This window comes from Mytilus trossulus, chromosome 4, assembly GCF_036588685.1.
Source record: "Mytilus trossulus isolate FHL-02 chromosome 4, PNRI_Mtr1.1.1.hap1, whole genome shotgun sequence".
NCBI classification, from domain to species: domain Eukaryota; kingdom Metazoa; phylum Mollusca; class Bivalvia; order Mytilida; family Mytilidae; genus Mytilus; species Mytilus trossulus.
This window is the reverse complement of record NC_086376.1, coordinates 6,563,728-6,578,795: the sequence shown is the minus strand read 5'-3', so window position 1 is coordinate 6,578,795 and position 15,068 is coordinate 6,563,728. Positions and strand designations below refer to the sequence as shown.

The 15,068-nt window shown below is 30.9% G+C and overlaps 1 protein-coding gene across 2 annotated transcripts in view; it reads left to right on the top strand.

The window, feature by feature from the left end:
* Positions 1-5,176, top strand: part of LOC134714568 (serine/threonine-protein kinase 32B-like) — a 99,405-nt gene extending 94,229 nt beyond the window's left edge. For both annotated transcript variants that reach the window (XM_063575919.1, XM_063575920.1), the window contains 4 exons: positions 314-439; positions 1,185-1,319; positions 2,390-2,454; positions 3,341-5,176. In XM_063575919.1, the coding sequence (XP_063431989.1) occupies positions 314-439; positions 1,185-1,319; positions 2,390-2,454; positions 3,341-3,791 (777 nt within the window). In that variant the 3' untranslated portion in view covers positions 3,792-5,176. The remainder of the gene's footprint in view (positions 1-313; positions 440-1,184; positions 1,320-2,389; positions 2,455-3,340) is intronic.
* The last annotated feature ends 9,892 nt before the right edge of the window (positions 5,177-15,068 follow it).

The window sequence follows — 15,068 nt, the reverse complement described above, 5'->3', positions numbered from 1 at the left end:
TGAGACAACGTTTAACCAGAGACCAAATGACTTAAAAATTTACAACTAAAGGTCACCATACAGCCTTCAACAATGAGCAAGGTTCTTTAACTTTGATCTGTAAATGTTCTAAATGAACAAGAAGTGAGATTGCATATTGTTACAAGCAAATATAATATTTCATTGAATTTTGGTCTTTAAACTTTTATGATGGCTGTCTGCAAGTCTTTGATGTAAGACTAAGTCCATGTACCTATTTTATACATGAAATACAGCATCACATTATCAGTATTTTTTATACAGGTATTTTACTCATTTGATTTGATTTTTACAGCTGTTAACGTTAGACCCAGACAGAAGAATATCAAGTTTAGTGACATTAAAAGGACAGTATTTTATGAATGAACTGGACTTTGACAAAGTTTTAATGAGACAAATGAAACCAACATTTGAGCCTTCTGTAAGTACTACATGTATAGAAGATAAGGTAAATAGTAATTTTGCATCACCTTAATAGTGTCATTCTACTTATCCTGTGGCTAAACATACTCAGGTCTTAAATTTTGCAGAAATGTTTTTTTTTAATTAACAAATAGACATGACCCCTTAGTGGCCTTCGGCTGTTGTCGCTTTGACATATTCACCATTTCCTTTCTCAATTTTATTGTATGATTTGATTTTGTACCTTTAATGTACAATATTCGTCTGTCTCGCTTCAGGTTAAAGTTTTTTGTTAAAGTTATTTGTTGAGGTAGTTTTTGATGAAGTTGAAGTCCAATCAACTTAAAACTTAGTACACATGCTCCCTATGATATGATCTTTTTAAATTTCAATACACTATTAGACTTTTTACCCCAATTTCACGGTCCAATGAAGTTGATGACTGAACATAGAAAATGATAGTGTGAGTAGGGCATCTGTATACTATGGACACACATATTTAGTTTCTACTATAATTATTACCTATAAAAAGCTGAAAATAGAAATACTCTTGAAAAACTGATTTGATAATAAATTGAGAATTACATAAAATGTATTATTAACTTAATATCTAAGAAATGAATGTTATGGGAAATGACATAGAACCAAAATTGAGTCATCAGATATTTATTTAATGTATATGGGTTTTGGTTTGTTTTTTATCAAACCAAATGACTTTATGTATACATTGAAATTTATGGTTTGGTTAATTATTTCTTCTCCAGAAAGACCATTTAAACTGTGATCCTACATACGAATTAGAAGAAATGATAATAGAATCCAAACCACTTCATAAAAAGAAGAAAAGATTAGCTAAACAGAATTCCAAGAGAGGTGAACTTTCCAGACAGGCCTCGGTGGTATGTTATGCTAACTCTATTAACTTTGAATAATCAAACAGTAACACAAATGGAATATAGAGCTATCTAAATTGTTCATGGAATGTTTCCATTGAATTGTTTCTAAAGCTTTTTCTTCCATGAAATTTGAAATTGAGAGTGATTATCTTAAAAGATTTACAATTTACCAAAATTAAGGATCAAGATCACTCAGACAGGCTTGCCTGTCCTTAACAAGGTTATAGAAATTTGTACTTTTTGAACATTTAAATTTATGGTTAACTTAATAAAGAAAACTGAATCCACAGTATCATCATATCATCATATTTCTAGATAATTTTAATCACAATGAAAAACAGTCAGAATTCAAATGACCTTAGTGGTCTCAAGGTATGACCTTCACCTCGAGCCATCCTCAATAGGTCAAACCAATGGCTTCAAAATTTGCATTTGCTGGTTCTCTGACTCTGAATAAATTAGTAAGCTCAATTATGTGTCACCCCTGAGTCAGACAATTATGTGTCACCCCTGAGTCAGACAATTATGTGTCACCCCTGAGTCAGACAATTATGTGTCACCCCTGAGTCAGACAATTATGTGTCACCCCTGAGTCAGACAATTATGTGTCACCCCTGAGTCAGACAATTATATGTCACCCCTGAGTCAGACAATTATGTGTCACCCCTCAGTCAGACAATTATGTGTCACCCCTGAGTCAGACAATTATGTGTCACCCCTCAGTCAGACAATTATGTGTCACCCCTGAGTCAGACAATTATGTGTCACCCCTCAGTCAGACAATTATGTGTCACCCCTGAGTCAGACAATTATGTTTGTAATAGTTGGCAATGCACAAAATATATCTGCAATGTAATAGATCATTTCAGGATTTAATTTTCTGTCCTCATAAAATATGTGGCTCAGTCCATAAATGTTCAAACAATGTCTTGACCATTAAAAAATTCAAACAGTGATGTTTCCATAATGCATCACTACTCCTTGAATGATTCATTGAAATTAAAACAGTTTGCTAGTTCATGCTAGGTTCAGTTAACAAGTTTCATCATATTTATTTTATTGCTGTTTTGCAGGACTCGGAAAATACCACAGAGGAAGAAAATATATATAAATATTTTAAAGTATACAATAGGGAAAAGTAAGTATATCATTGGTTTTTATGTGTTTTTGGTTTGCTGTCTCATCCACCCTATATCTTCTTTATTTACATGAAGAAAAGGAGATAAGGGTAACCACCAATGAGAAAGCAACATTACAACACAACTTTAAAAGACAGCCATTGTTTCATATTAAAATGTTATTTGTACTGTTATGAAGTCACTAGCCTAGACATTTGTACTGTTATGAAGTCACTAGCCTAGACATTTGTACTGTTATGAAGTCACTAGCCTAGACATTTGTACTGTTATGAAGTCACTAGCCTAGACATTTGTACTGTTATGAAGTCACTAGCCTAGACACATTGATTAATACTTTACTTTTGTTTGCATTAACATATAAGATGTTAGTCAATAAATCATTCAATGCTGTTAAAGGGTTCAGATATTTACATCTTTTATTTTTAATGTAAAATTATCAGGCCATTATTTTTTGTTAAAATTGTTTAAGATTTTGTCTTGACAGTTTCTTTTATAATTAATTATACAATATGGGTTTTACTCATAGTTAAATTTCAATATGGTAACCCATACATCTTATATTTATATGAAATTGTTATGTTTCAAACAGCTGAAGAAAAATCCCACAACATACCTGAAGTATTGAAACAAAAAAATAGCAATGAAATGAGGCTGCTGAATAAAAAATATCAAACGCATATTTCTTTAAAAGACATATAGAAAAACAATTATTTTTATACCACCAATACCAAGGGGATGTGTTATACAGAGCGACGTATTTTTTGCTTTTTCTAAACATATTCTACATCGAAAATTAAAAAAATGTAAAATTGATTCCCCAACATTGTGGGAGGGTATAACTAGTATGCAATAGCTAACAATAGATTTTGTTTATTTTATTTTTAGAATAAAGTATGATGAAGAACAATCAGATAAACCTGAACAAGAAGTGGAACATGTGGAAGAAGTCCGTAAACAATCTCTTCGTGAAGAGGCTGAGAAACCAGCCATTCGAGGAATACGTGTGAACGAAAGTTTTGACTGTGAGGACGAGGATGAGGATCTTGACAAAGTTGAGAATTCTTCGTTTGATTTACCAGACGTTCCCGATTTTAAACAAAGACTAAGTGTACATTCAGCAATAGAAGTCGGTAGTGGACGTAGGCATTCTGGGAAAACTGTAACGTTTAGTGACCGAAGACTTTCAGATTATACTTGTTATTCTCGTCAAGATCAGAATAAATTATCAGAAAGGACAGGGATTATAAAACCCATGTTAAAAGATCGTAGATCGTCCGATATGACAGGACAAAAAACTTCAGTTATTGATAATGGTAACTCGACGGGTAACAGTTGATACTTTTTGCTCAAATTATTTATTTTTGTAGTCAGTCTAACAAAACATAAATTATGAAACTAATTACAATAAAGATTATTACTGTCATTCAAAAATTTAAAAAACAACAATTCTTCACATGCTCTACTTAAGATGATATTTTTATACATGTAAATAATATAACCAAGGAATTTTGTGCTGATAGTTATGCCTGTAAAATTTGACGTTTATAACATTAATTGGATCTCTCATGTTGATCTCTCATGTCGTATCAACTAGAATATTCATAATTATACTCATTGAATGTATTGAAATATATTAAAATGTGTTAACCATTTTCTTGTCTGTCAACAAAATTGAACTATCACAACAAGAATCTGACCTTGATATTTGAGACGTCCAGACTATAGACATTAGTCATACATTTCTTGCATATAATACCTATTGGGCTTAAATATAATGCATTTGTAAGGATAGAACATGATTCAAATTGGATTATCTCCCATTACCAGAAAACTCTCAACTGAAAAATAACTCTAATGATAAATGTACTATGTGTTAGGTTGGATACTTTCAAGTAATGTGCAATGATTGTCCAAAGTCAAGACATCTCTCTACGATGTGTTTAATCTAATCTGCAGCTTTATATTGTCCTTGTTGACAACTTGACACATGTCTATACTGTAATGGAAGGAAGCAGTAATAATGTTTATTCTTACTCTCACATTCCTTCTATAAAAATATATAAAACATTCCAGCTTTTATGAAAGCATGGGCAATGCTTCTGTAAACGATTGCTTTGCAATCTTATGATAATTTTACTGTTTGAATTTTTGACTAGCATGATAAAAATCAGATTTCTACAAATTAGCCTTAACAATTAATTTTTTTTACAGCTTAGCTGTAGAAAGGCTAATTTCAAGAAATTTTAGTGTAAATATACTATTGTATCTTTTTGATGCTATAATTATATAGATAGTAATTTGAGACATCAAAGTTTTTCTCAAGATCTAGAAGTACTTAATTTTTTTTATAACTTCAACAATCTTGTAACTCTTCAGGTATCATAATTCAAATTTGACCAACATGAGCCTATGGATCTTGATTTATGTAAATGTAATTTTTACACTAATGATGATATAGTAAATAAAGTTAATAAAAACAGTTGCAGATAAATCCAAACAAAGAATTATTTGAATCTGGAATAATTTTGAATTCTGGAAAATTGATGAGAAATTTATGATGAAAACTACCCTAACTAAATACCTGAGTGTCCTCTAAAATTGAATACTGGTTAAACCAGATGCTCTGCAGGGCGTAGCTTTATACGACCGCAGAGGTTGAACCCTGAACGGTTGGGGCAAGTATGGACACAACATTCAAGCTGGATTCCGCTCTAAATTTGGATTGTGATTAAATAGTTGACACAGCATAAGTTTCTGACACAGAATGAATGTATTCAAATGAACTTAAAATTTTTGTTTTCTCTTAGAGCAATTCACTATGCTCTTGACTATTAATCCTCTCAAAAAAATGTTTGAAGAAATTTTCTTTTTATTTATGAAATTTCAAATGAGAAAAATTTAACCCAATTTTTTATTCACATCCCCCTTTCCCTTATTCCAAAACTGATTTCAATTAAAATATTCTAATGGAGTTTGCAACAATTACTACTCATTTAAATACATGATGTAAAAAAACTGCTTGTTATCACTGAATGGTAAAGATTATTTAAATTTATCAGTTGGTAGTAAAAAGTGAATATACATTGTATATTGTATATAACGGTTCATTCAACCTATGCCAACATTTTAAAATTTAAGTATAAAATTGTGTGAAAAAATGTTGGCATAGGTTGAATAATTTGTTACAGATTAAGTGTTATAAAAACATATATTAATTAGGGGCTAACCAATCTACAACCAGTTTAAACCTAGCGTTGAAGTATACTCAATATACAATTTCTTTTACAAGTACTAGTGAAAATGTAGGTAATTGTGCGTGTTGAGGATCTCTATTTCATAAAGGAATAAGTTTAAATATAGTATAATGAAATTAGGGGGAAAAGGGATTTTATCAATTTTTATTTAAGGAATAATCATCTAGTCATATTGAATATCTATGAGTGTCATTTTCATGAATAATATAGAAATATATGATAAAAGTATTCAATTTTATGTAAAATAGGTTCCTTGAAATTAAAATGGCATACAACACTATTGAAATTCATGAATTTCATAGATACTGACTTACATGCATGAGAGAATATAGCAAATGTCAATTTACAAACTACCATAACTTTCAACTAAAAACCAACATAAATCACAAGTATCGTGTAAGAATTTTTAAAAATATTGCTAAGTTTTTGTAAAGTTCTACATGACAAAATGTTAAAAGCTGTTTCAATTTGTACTCCGTTGGATTTGCAGTATAATATTGTGGAATATATTTATTTCTAAGCAGTTTTATTTCCTGTTTTTGACATTTAAAAAGATAATGAAATTCATCCCCTATTCCATTTCCACAAAGATGACAAATTCGTGCATTTTTTGGAATTCCAGACCATCTTCCCGTTTCTACAGGAATTTTTAAATTTGAACATCTGAGTTTTGCCATATAAATCCTGTCACACAGCTTCAACTTTATCAAATAGGTTTCCAAACGAAATTCCTCTTTATAAAATGAATAAAATGCACCTCTTGAAGAGTTATTCATTTGTGAAAACCAATGTTGGATGAATTGATCATTCAGTTTTTGTGAAATAATGTTCTTTAATCCCAGTTTATCCAATGAAAGTTGATTTTGCCAAATAAAACTAATTCCATTTTCATCAAATATGGATTTAACGTACGTAATCCATTTAAATTTTGTGGGGTTTAGTATCCTGGAATTGTACCAAACTTGGATAGAAGCTTGTTTATGATCATTAGATAGTATCCACAGAGACACATAACACAGTTATTATGTCTCTGGTATCCAGAAGTAAATTTTGTAAGAGAAAAAAATCATTTTTTTCAGTATTTTACTTATACAAGGAATTAGTTTTTTCTGCCAGGATACAATACATTCACTCTATTGACAAAGTTTTTAAAATTTTAACAACTTTCTTACACTAGTTTGGATCTGTACCAAAATTGGACAGAAGCTCACAACTCAATATGTAATGAATAAAAAAAAACACAGAGTACTTGAATTTTCTAAACTATCCGTAAAACAAATTAAATAATTTGTACAATGTCCAACTGGAAAGTTGCTGCCTATAAATGAACCAAAAAATCAGTTTTTTAATATTTTTTTTAAATTTCATATTGCAAATTTAATTTTATTTAAAAAAAGTTTTTGTTGAAGTAAGTTATATAAAAAATTTGTATTTTCAGTTGCTTGTTTAAGTATGTTTCATATTTAATGCAACACAATAATGGGATTTTTTTTTTTTTAATTGTACAATTGAAACATTTTTTTGTCACTTTTTTTCTCAAGTATTATGTGATTAATTTTTAGAAATTTAGTCTTATTTCATTTTTACAATAATTTAATATTTATTTCAACTCAATTTTGCTAGAATCAAGGATTCTTTTTTACAATTTTAGTCTTTTTAGAATTTTGTTAACTCCATTTTACTACAACACAATTTTGCAAATACTAAATATTTTTGTTTGTGAATTTTTAAAGAGTAATATTTAATGCTTAAATATACTTGCTGTATTTTACCTTTTATTAATTAATAATTGTTATAACAACACCTATTGTATTTTGTTTGTATGCATAGGTTGAATATATTTTTATCAAATGTTGGCATAGGTTGAAGACACCTATATAACAAAGATTTAAGTTGATTCTGGACCAAAAGATAACTCCAATTAAAAAAAATTCTTGCAGATATTTCTTGCTTACTATACTGGAGAAAGAAAGATAACTCTTAATTAAAAAAAAATTTGCTATTTCACAATATTGTGAAATTAAATATTTCTTGCCATTGCACAATACTGTGCAATTGAAAAGACTTGCTATAACACAATACTTAATATAATAATTTTAGATCCTGATTTGGACCAACTTGAAAACTGGGCCCATAATCAAAAATCTAAGTACATGTTTAGATTCAGCATATCAAAGAGGCCCAAGAATTTAATTTTTGTTAAAATCAAACTTAGTTTAATTTTGGACCCTTTGCACTTTAATTTAGACCAATTTTAAAACTGGACCAAAAATTAAGAATCTACATACACAGTTAGATTTGGCATATCAAAGAACCCCAATTATTCAATTTTTGATGAAATCAAACAATGTTTAATTTTGGACCCCGATTTGGGCCAACTTGAAAACTGGGCCAATAATCAAAAATCTAAGTACATTTTTAGATTCAGCATATCAAAGAACCCCAATGTTTCAATTTTTGTTAAAATCAAACTAAGTTTAATTTTGGACCCTTTGGACCTTAATGTAGACCAATTTGAAAACGGGACCAAAAATTAAGAATCTACATACACAGTTAGATTCGGCATATTAAAGAACCCCAATTATTCAATTTTGATGAAATCAAACAAAGTTTAATTTTGGACCCTTTGGGCCCCTTTTTCCTTAACTGTTGGGACCAAAACTTCCAAAATCAATACCAACCTTCCTTTTATAGTCATAAACCTTGTGTTTAAATTTCATAGATTTCTATTTACTTATACTAACGCTATGGTGCGAAAACCAAGAAAAATGCTTATTTGGGTCCCTTTTTGGCCCCTAATTCCTAAACTGTTGGGACCGAAACTCCCAAAATCAATACAAACCTTCCTTTTGTGGTCATAAACATTGTGTTTAAATTTCATTGATTTCTATATACTTTAACTAAAGTTATTGTGCGAAAACCAAGAATAATGCTTATTTGGGCCCTTTTTTGGCCCCTAATTCCTAAACTGTTGAAAATAAAACTCCCAAAATCAATCCCAACCTTTATTTTGTGGTTATAAACCTTGTGTCAAAATTTCATAGATTTCTATTAACTTAAACTAATGTTATAGTGCGAAAACCAAGAAAATGCTTATTTGGGCCCTTTTTGGCCCCTAATTCCTAAAATGTTGGGACCAAAACTCCCAAAATCAATACCAGCCTTCCTTTTATGGTCATAAACCTTGTGTTAAAATTTCATAGATTTCTATTTACTTTTACTAAAGTTAGAGTGCGAAAACTAAAAGTATTCGGACGACGACGCCAACGTGATAGCAATATACGACGAAAATTTTTTAAAAATTTGCGGTCGTATAAAAATGTATTACAAATATTTTGAAAAAATATCTTAACACTATCCATTTAGATCCACATGTTAAGTTTGTTCAGAAGAATAACAAAGATTCAAGCATTTGAATTACAGTGTAAAGATCTACTATATTTTGTACTTGTTAGAAAATACTCAATATATATCCATACTGTTATTTGTGAATAAACTGTTGTTTGATACTGAAACTGTCTTATTTGTCTTACATTCAAGTGAGTCCAGCCAACAGTATTACAAACATATCTGGCTGAGTCTGTTTTTGGATACGTTGTGGATGGCTGATATGTTGATAAATTTTGTCTATAGTGCTGGACAGGATAAAACTTTACTCATGCCAAGTATTTCTTTTTTTGGAACAAAGTTCTATTATGTACAATCTTTTGAAAAGTGTAGTCAATGTATATGTACTGTGACTTTTATCTTTTACTTAAAAATGTGGGATACAACAGAATGCATGAATAAAAAAATAATTAATCTATCTTTATACAGCTGTCCTGTCCAAAATGAATGCTACCTATCATAATTAATTATGGTACATAAAAGGGACAAAAGATACCAGAGGATCAGTCAAACTCATAAATCAAGCCAAGGCTCAAAATGAAAAGGACAAAGACAAACAATAGACATAGAAAACTAAAGAAAAAGCAACACAAACCCCACCAAAAACTAGGTGTGATCTCAGGTGCTCTGGAAGGACAATGTATGTATACCCCACCAAAAACTAAGGGTGATCTCAGGTGGTCCGGAAGGGTTAGCAGATCCTGCTCTACAATGACCACCAAAAACTAGGGGTGATCTCAGGTGCTCCGGAAGGGTAAGCAAATCCTGCTCTACAATGACCACCAAAATCTAGGGGTGATCTCAGGTGCTCTGGAAGGGTAAGCAGATCCTTACAGTCATACCATACACCAAATACTGTAAGTCTATATTGCGTATTGTACACCTGAGACAGACATAACCATGAAACTTAATATTTACCATTGATCCATGAAAATGAGTTCAAGGTTATATGAAAACTACCACACAGACATGCACACCTTACAATCATTCCAAACACTATATATATTTGACTTTTGACCTATTGAGATCAGTTTCAGATAAACAAACCAAACATTGAACACTCATCAGAGACCTCCAAAGCCATTAAAAAAATAGTCAGAAAAAAAACCTGCCTGACATATCTGTTCTGCTTTAGGCATATACTACAAGAAAAATACTAAACCACAGAAACTTAACATTATCCATTGAACCATGAAAATTAGGGCATGATCAGATGAAACCGGCCAGTCAAACATACACAACTTTATTTGGTGCATAGAATTATTTTTAAGTTAACATATTAAGATTATTGAAACATCAGCTTTATCACTAGTTCATGAAAGAGGTTGGGGTCAGATAACCCTATCTGTTGGAGATGTAGACCTTCCAAGGATCATGTATGCCAAATATAGATATCCTATCACTCATAAGAAGTTCAAATGATAAAAAAAAATGTTTTAAGCAGTTGCTGAACAATGAAAATGAAATCTAGGACAATAGATCTTTGTTATACATAATGAAATATAATGCTTGATACATGTACAAATCATTTGCATAGACACCGCTGCTAGATAGTAATCCCTGTGTATCACATTCTGCAACTTTCCTTGCAGGCAAGATAAAAAAAATACTGATTTCCATGTGTCAGACCAAGTATCTTCAAAATCAATAGTTTTTAACTCCTTAGTCCATACAGTAAACCAAAGTATAAATGAGGTATGATTACATTTGGCCCCAGAAATACTGAAACATGTTGATATCTGGAGAAAATCTATACACCTTATTTTCAGTAAAGTTCAAAAACGGCAAAATTCCCCTATTATAAACTCAGACTTTTCTGTTTGTGCCATCTTATTCGGTAACTGTTTTCTATTAAATGTTGGTAATTTTAGATTTTCTCTGATTCGGTTTTCTGCCATCATAAACTTCTGTCTTTCTCACAAAATAAGTTTTGGCCAAAGCTTTTACATCCCAATAAAATAAAGAATGTGTCCTGGGTACATGGATGACCCACTTTGCACTATCTATGTTTAGTAGACTGTGAAATTGGAATGTATTCTCTGATTTGGCATTAAAGTTAGACAGATCATGTTACAGGAAACATGTGTATTAAGTTTCAAGTTGATTGGACTGATTGATTTTTAATTGATCAACAACTACCTTGACCAATTTTTTTAACCGAGTGGGACAGATATACGAAGGGATGCACCAATAAACAGACGACAGACAAAAATATACATGTAATACCACTAGGTGGGGCATAATTATAACCAGATGCTCCGCAGGGCGTAGCTTTATACGACCGCAGAGGTTGAACCCTGAACGGTTGGGGCAAGTATGGACACAACATTCAAGCTGGATTCCGCTCTAAATTTGGATTGTGATTAAATAGTTGACACAGCATAGGTTTCTGACACAGAATGAATGTATTCAAATGAACTTAAAATTTTTGTTTTCTCTTTGAGCAATTCACTATGCTGTTGAATATTAATCCTCTCAAAAAAATGTTTGAAGAAATTTTATTTTTATTTATGAAATTTCAAATGAGAAAAATTGAACCCAATTTTTTAATCACATCCCCCTTTCCCTTATTCCAAAACTAATTTCAATTAAAATATTCTAATGGAGTTTGCAACAATTACTACTCATTTAAATACATCATAAAATATTAAGATGTAACCAGATGCTCCGCAGGGCGTAGCTTTATACGACCGCAGAGGTTGAACCCTGAACGGTTGAGGCAAGTATGGACACAACATTCAAGCTGGATTCCGCTCTAAATTTGGATTGTGATTAAATAGTTGACACAGCATAGGTTTCTGACACAGAATGAATGTATTCAAATGAACTTAAAATTTTTGTTTTCTCTTAGAGCAATTCACTATGCTGTTGAATATTAATCCTCTCAAAAAAATGTTTGAAGAAATTTTCTTTTTATTCATGAAATTTCAAATGAGAAAAATTGAACCCAATTTTTTAATCACATCCCCCTTTCCCTTATTCCAAAACTAATTTCAATTAAAATATTCTAATGGAGTTTGCAACAATTACTACTCATTTAAATACATCATAAAATATTAAGATGTAAAAAAAACTGCTTGTTATCACTGAATGGTAAAGATTATTTAAATTTATCAGTTGGTAGTAAAAAGTGAATATACATTGTATATTGTATATAACAAAGATTTAAGTTGATTCTGGACAAAAAAAGATAACTCCAATTAAAAAAAATTCTTGCAGATATTTCTTGCTTACTATACTGGACAAAGAGAGATAACTCTTAATTAAAAAAAATTTGCTAGTTCACAATATTGTGAAATTAGATATTTCTTGCCATTGCACAATACTGTGCAATTGAAAAGACTTGCTATTGCACAATACTTAATATAATAATTTTAGATCCTGATTTGGACCAACTTGAAAACTGGGCCCATAATCAAAAATCTAAGTACATGTTTAGATTCAGCATATCAAAGAGGCCCAAGAATTTAAATTTTGTTAAAATCAAACTTAGTTTAATTTTGGACCCTTTGCACTTTAATTTAGACCAATTTTAAAACTGGACCAAAAATTAAGAATCTACATACACAGTTAGATTTGGCATATCAAAGAACCCCAATTATTCAATTTTTGATGAAATCAAACAATGTTTAATTTTGGACCTCGATTTGGGCCAACTTGAAAACTGGGCCAATAATCAAAAATCTAAGTACATTTTTAGATTCAGCATATCAAAGAACCCAAAGGTTTCAATTTTTGTTAAAATCAAACTAAGTTTAATTTTGGACCCTTTGGACCTTAATGTAGACCAATTTGAAAACGGGACCAAAAATTAAGAATTTACATACACAGTTAGATTCGGCATATTAAAGAACCCCAATTATTCAATTTTGATGAAATCAAACAAAATTTAATTTTGGACCCTTTGGGCCCCTTTTTTCCTTAACTGTTGGGACCAAAACTCCCAAAATCAATACCAACCTTCCTTTAATAGTCATAAACCTTGTGTTTAAATTTCATAGATTTCTATTTACTTATACTAACGCTATGGTGCGAAAACCAAGAAAAATGCTTATTTGGGTCCCTTTTTGGCCCCTAATTCCTAAACTGTTGGGACAGAAACTCCCAAAATCAATACCAACCTTCCTTTTGTGGTCATAAACATTGTGTTTAAATTTCATTGATTTCTATTTACTTTAACTAAAGTTATTGTGCGAAAACCAAGAATAATGCTTATTTGGGCCCTTTTTTGGCCCCTAATTCCTAAACTGTTGAAACCAAAACTCCCAAAATCAATCCCAACCTTTCTTTTGTGGTCATAAACCTTGTGTCAAAATTTCATAGATTTCTATTAACTTAAACTAAAGTTATAGTGCGAAAACCAAGAAAATGCTTATTTGGGCCCTTTTTGGCCCCTAATTCCTAAAATGTTGGAACCAAAACTCCCAAAATCAATACCAGCCTTCCTTTTATGGTCATAAACCTTGTGTTAAATTTTCATAGATTTCTATTCACTTTTACTAAAGTTAGAGTGCGAAAACTAAAAGTATTCGGACGACGACGACGACGACGACGCCAACGTGATAGCAATATACGACGAAAATTTTTTCAAAATTTGCGGTCGTATAAAAAAACTGCTTGTTATCACTGAATGGTAAAGATTATTTAAATTTATCAGTTGGTAGTAAAAAGTGAATATACATTGTATATTGTATATAACAAAGATTTAAGTTGATTCTGGACAAAGAAAGATAACTCCAATTTAAAAAAATTCTTGCAGATATTTCTTGCTTACTATACTGGACAAAGAAAGATAACTCTTAATTAAAAAAAAATTTGCAATTTCACAATATTGTGAAATTAGACATTTCTTGCCATTGCACAATACTGTGCAATTGAAAAGACTTGCTATTGCACAATACTTAATATAATAATTTTAGATCCTGATTTGGACCAACTTGAAAACTGGGCCCATAATCAAAAATCTAAGTACATGTTTAGATTCAGCATATCAAAGAGGCCCAAGAATTTAATTTTTGTTAAAATCAAACTTAGTTTAATTTTGGACCCTTTGCACTTTAATTTAGACCAATTTTAAAACTGGACCAAAAATTAAGAATCTACATACACAGTTAGATTTGGCATATCAAAGAACCCCAATTATTCAATTTTTGATGAAATCAAACAATGTTTAATTTTGGACCCCGATTTGGGCCAACTTGAAAACTGGGCCAATAATCAAAAATCTAAGTACATATTTAGATTCAGCATATCAAAGAACCCCAAGGTTTCAATTTTTGTGAAAATCAAACTAAGTTTAATTTTGGACCCTTTGGACCTTAATGTAGACCAATTTGAAAACGGGACCAAAAATTAAGAACCTACATACACAGTTAGATTCGGCATATTAAAGAACCCCAATTATTCAATTTTGATGAAATCAAACAAAGTTTAATTTTGGACCCTTTGGGCCCCTTTTTCCTTAACTGTTGGGACCAAAACTCCCAAAATCAATACCAACCTTCCTTTTGTGGCCATAAACATTGTGTTTAAATTTCATTGATTTCTATTTACTTTAACTAAAGTTATTGTGCGAAAACCAAGAATAATGCTTATTTGGGCCCTTTTTTGGCCCCTAATTCCTAAACTGTTGAAACCAAAACTCCCAAAATCAATCCCAACCTTTCTTTTGTGGTCATAAACCTTGTGTCAAAATTTCATAGATTTCTATTAACTTAAACTAAAGTTATAGTGCGAAAACCAAGAAATTGCTTATTTGGGCCCTTTTTGGCCCCGTATTCCTAAAATGTTGGGACCAAAACTCCTAAAATCAATACCAGTCTTCCTTTTATGGTCATAAACCTTGTGTTAAAATTTCATAGATTTCTATTCACTTTTACTAAAGTAAGAGTGCGAAAACTAAAAGTATTCGGACGACGACGACGACGACGACGCCAACGTGATAGCAATATACGACGAGCGGTCGTATAAAA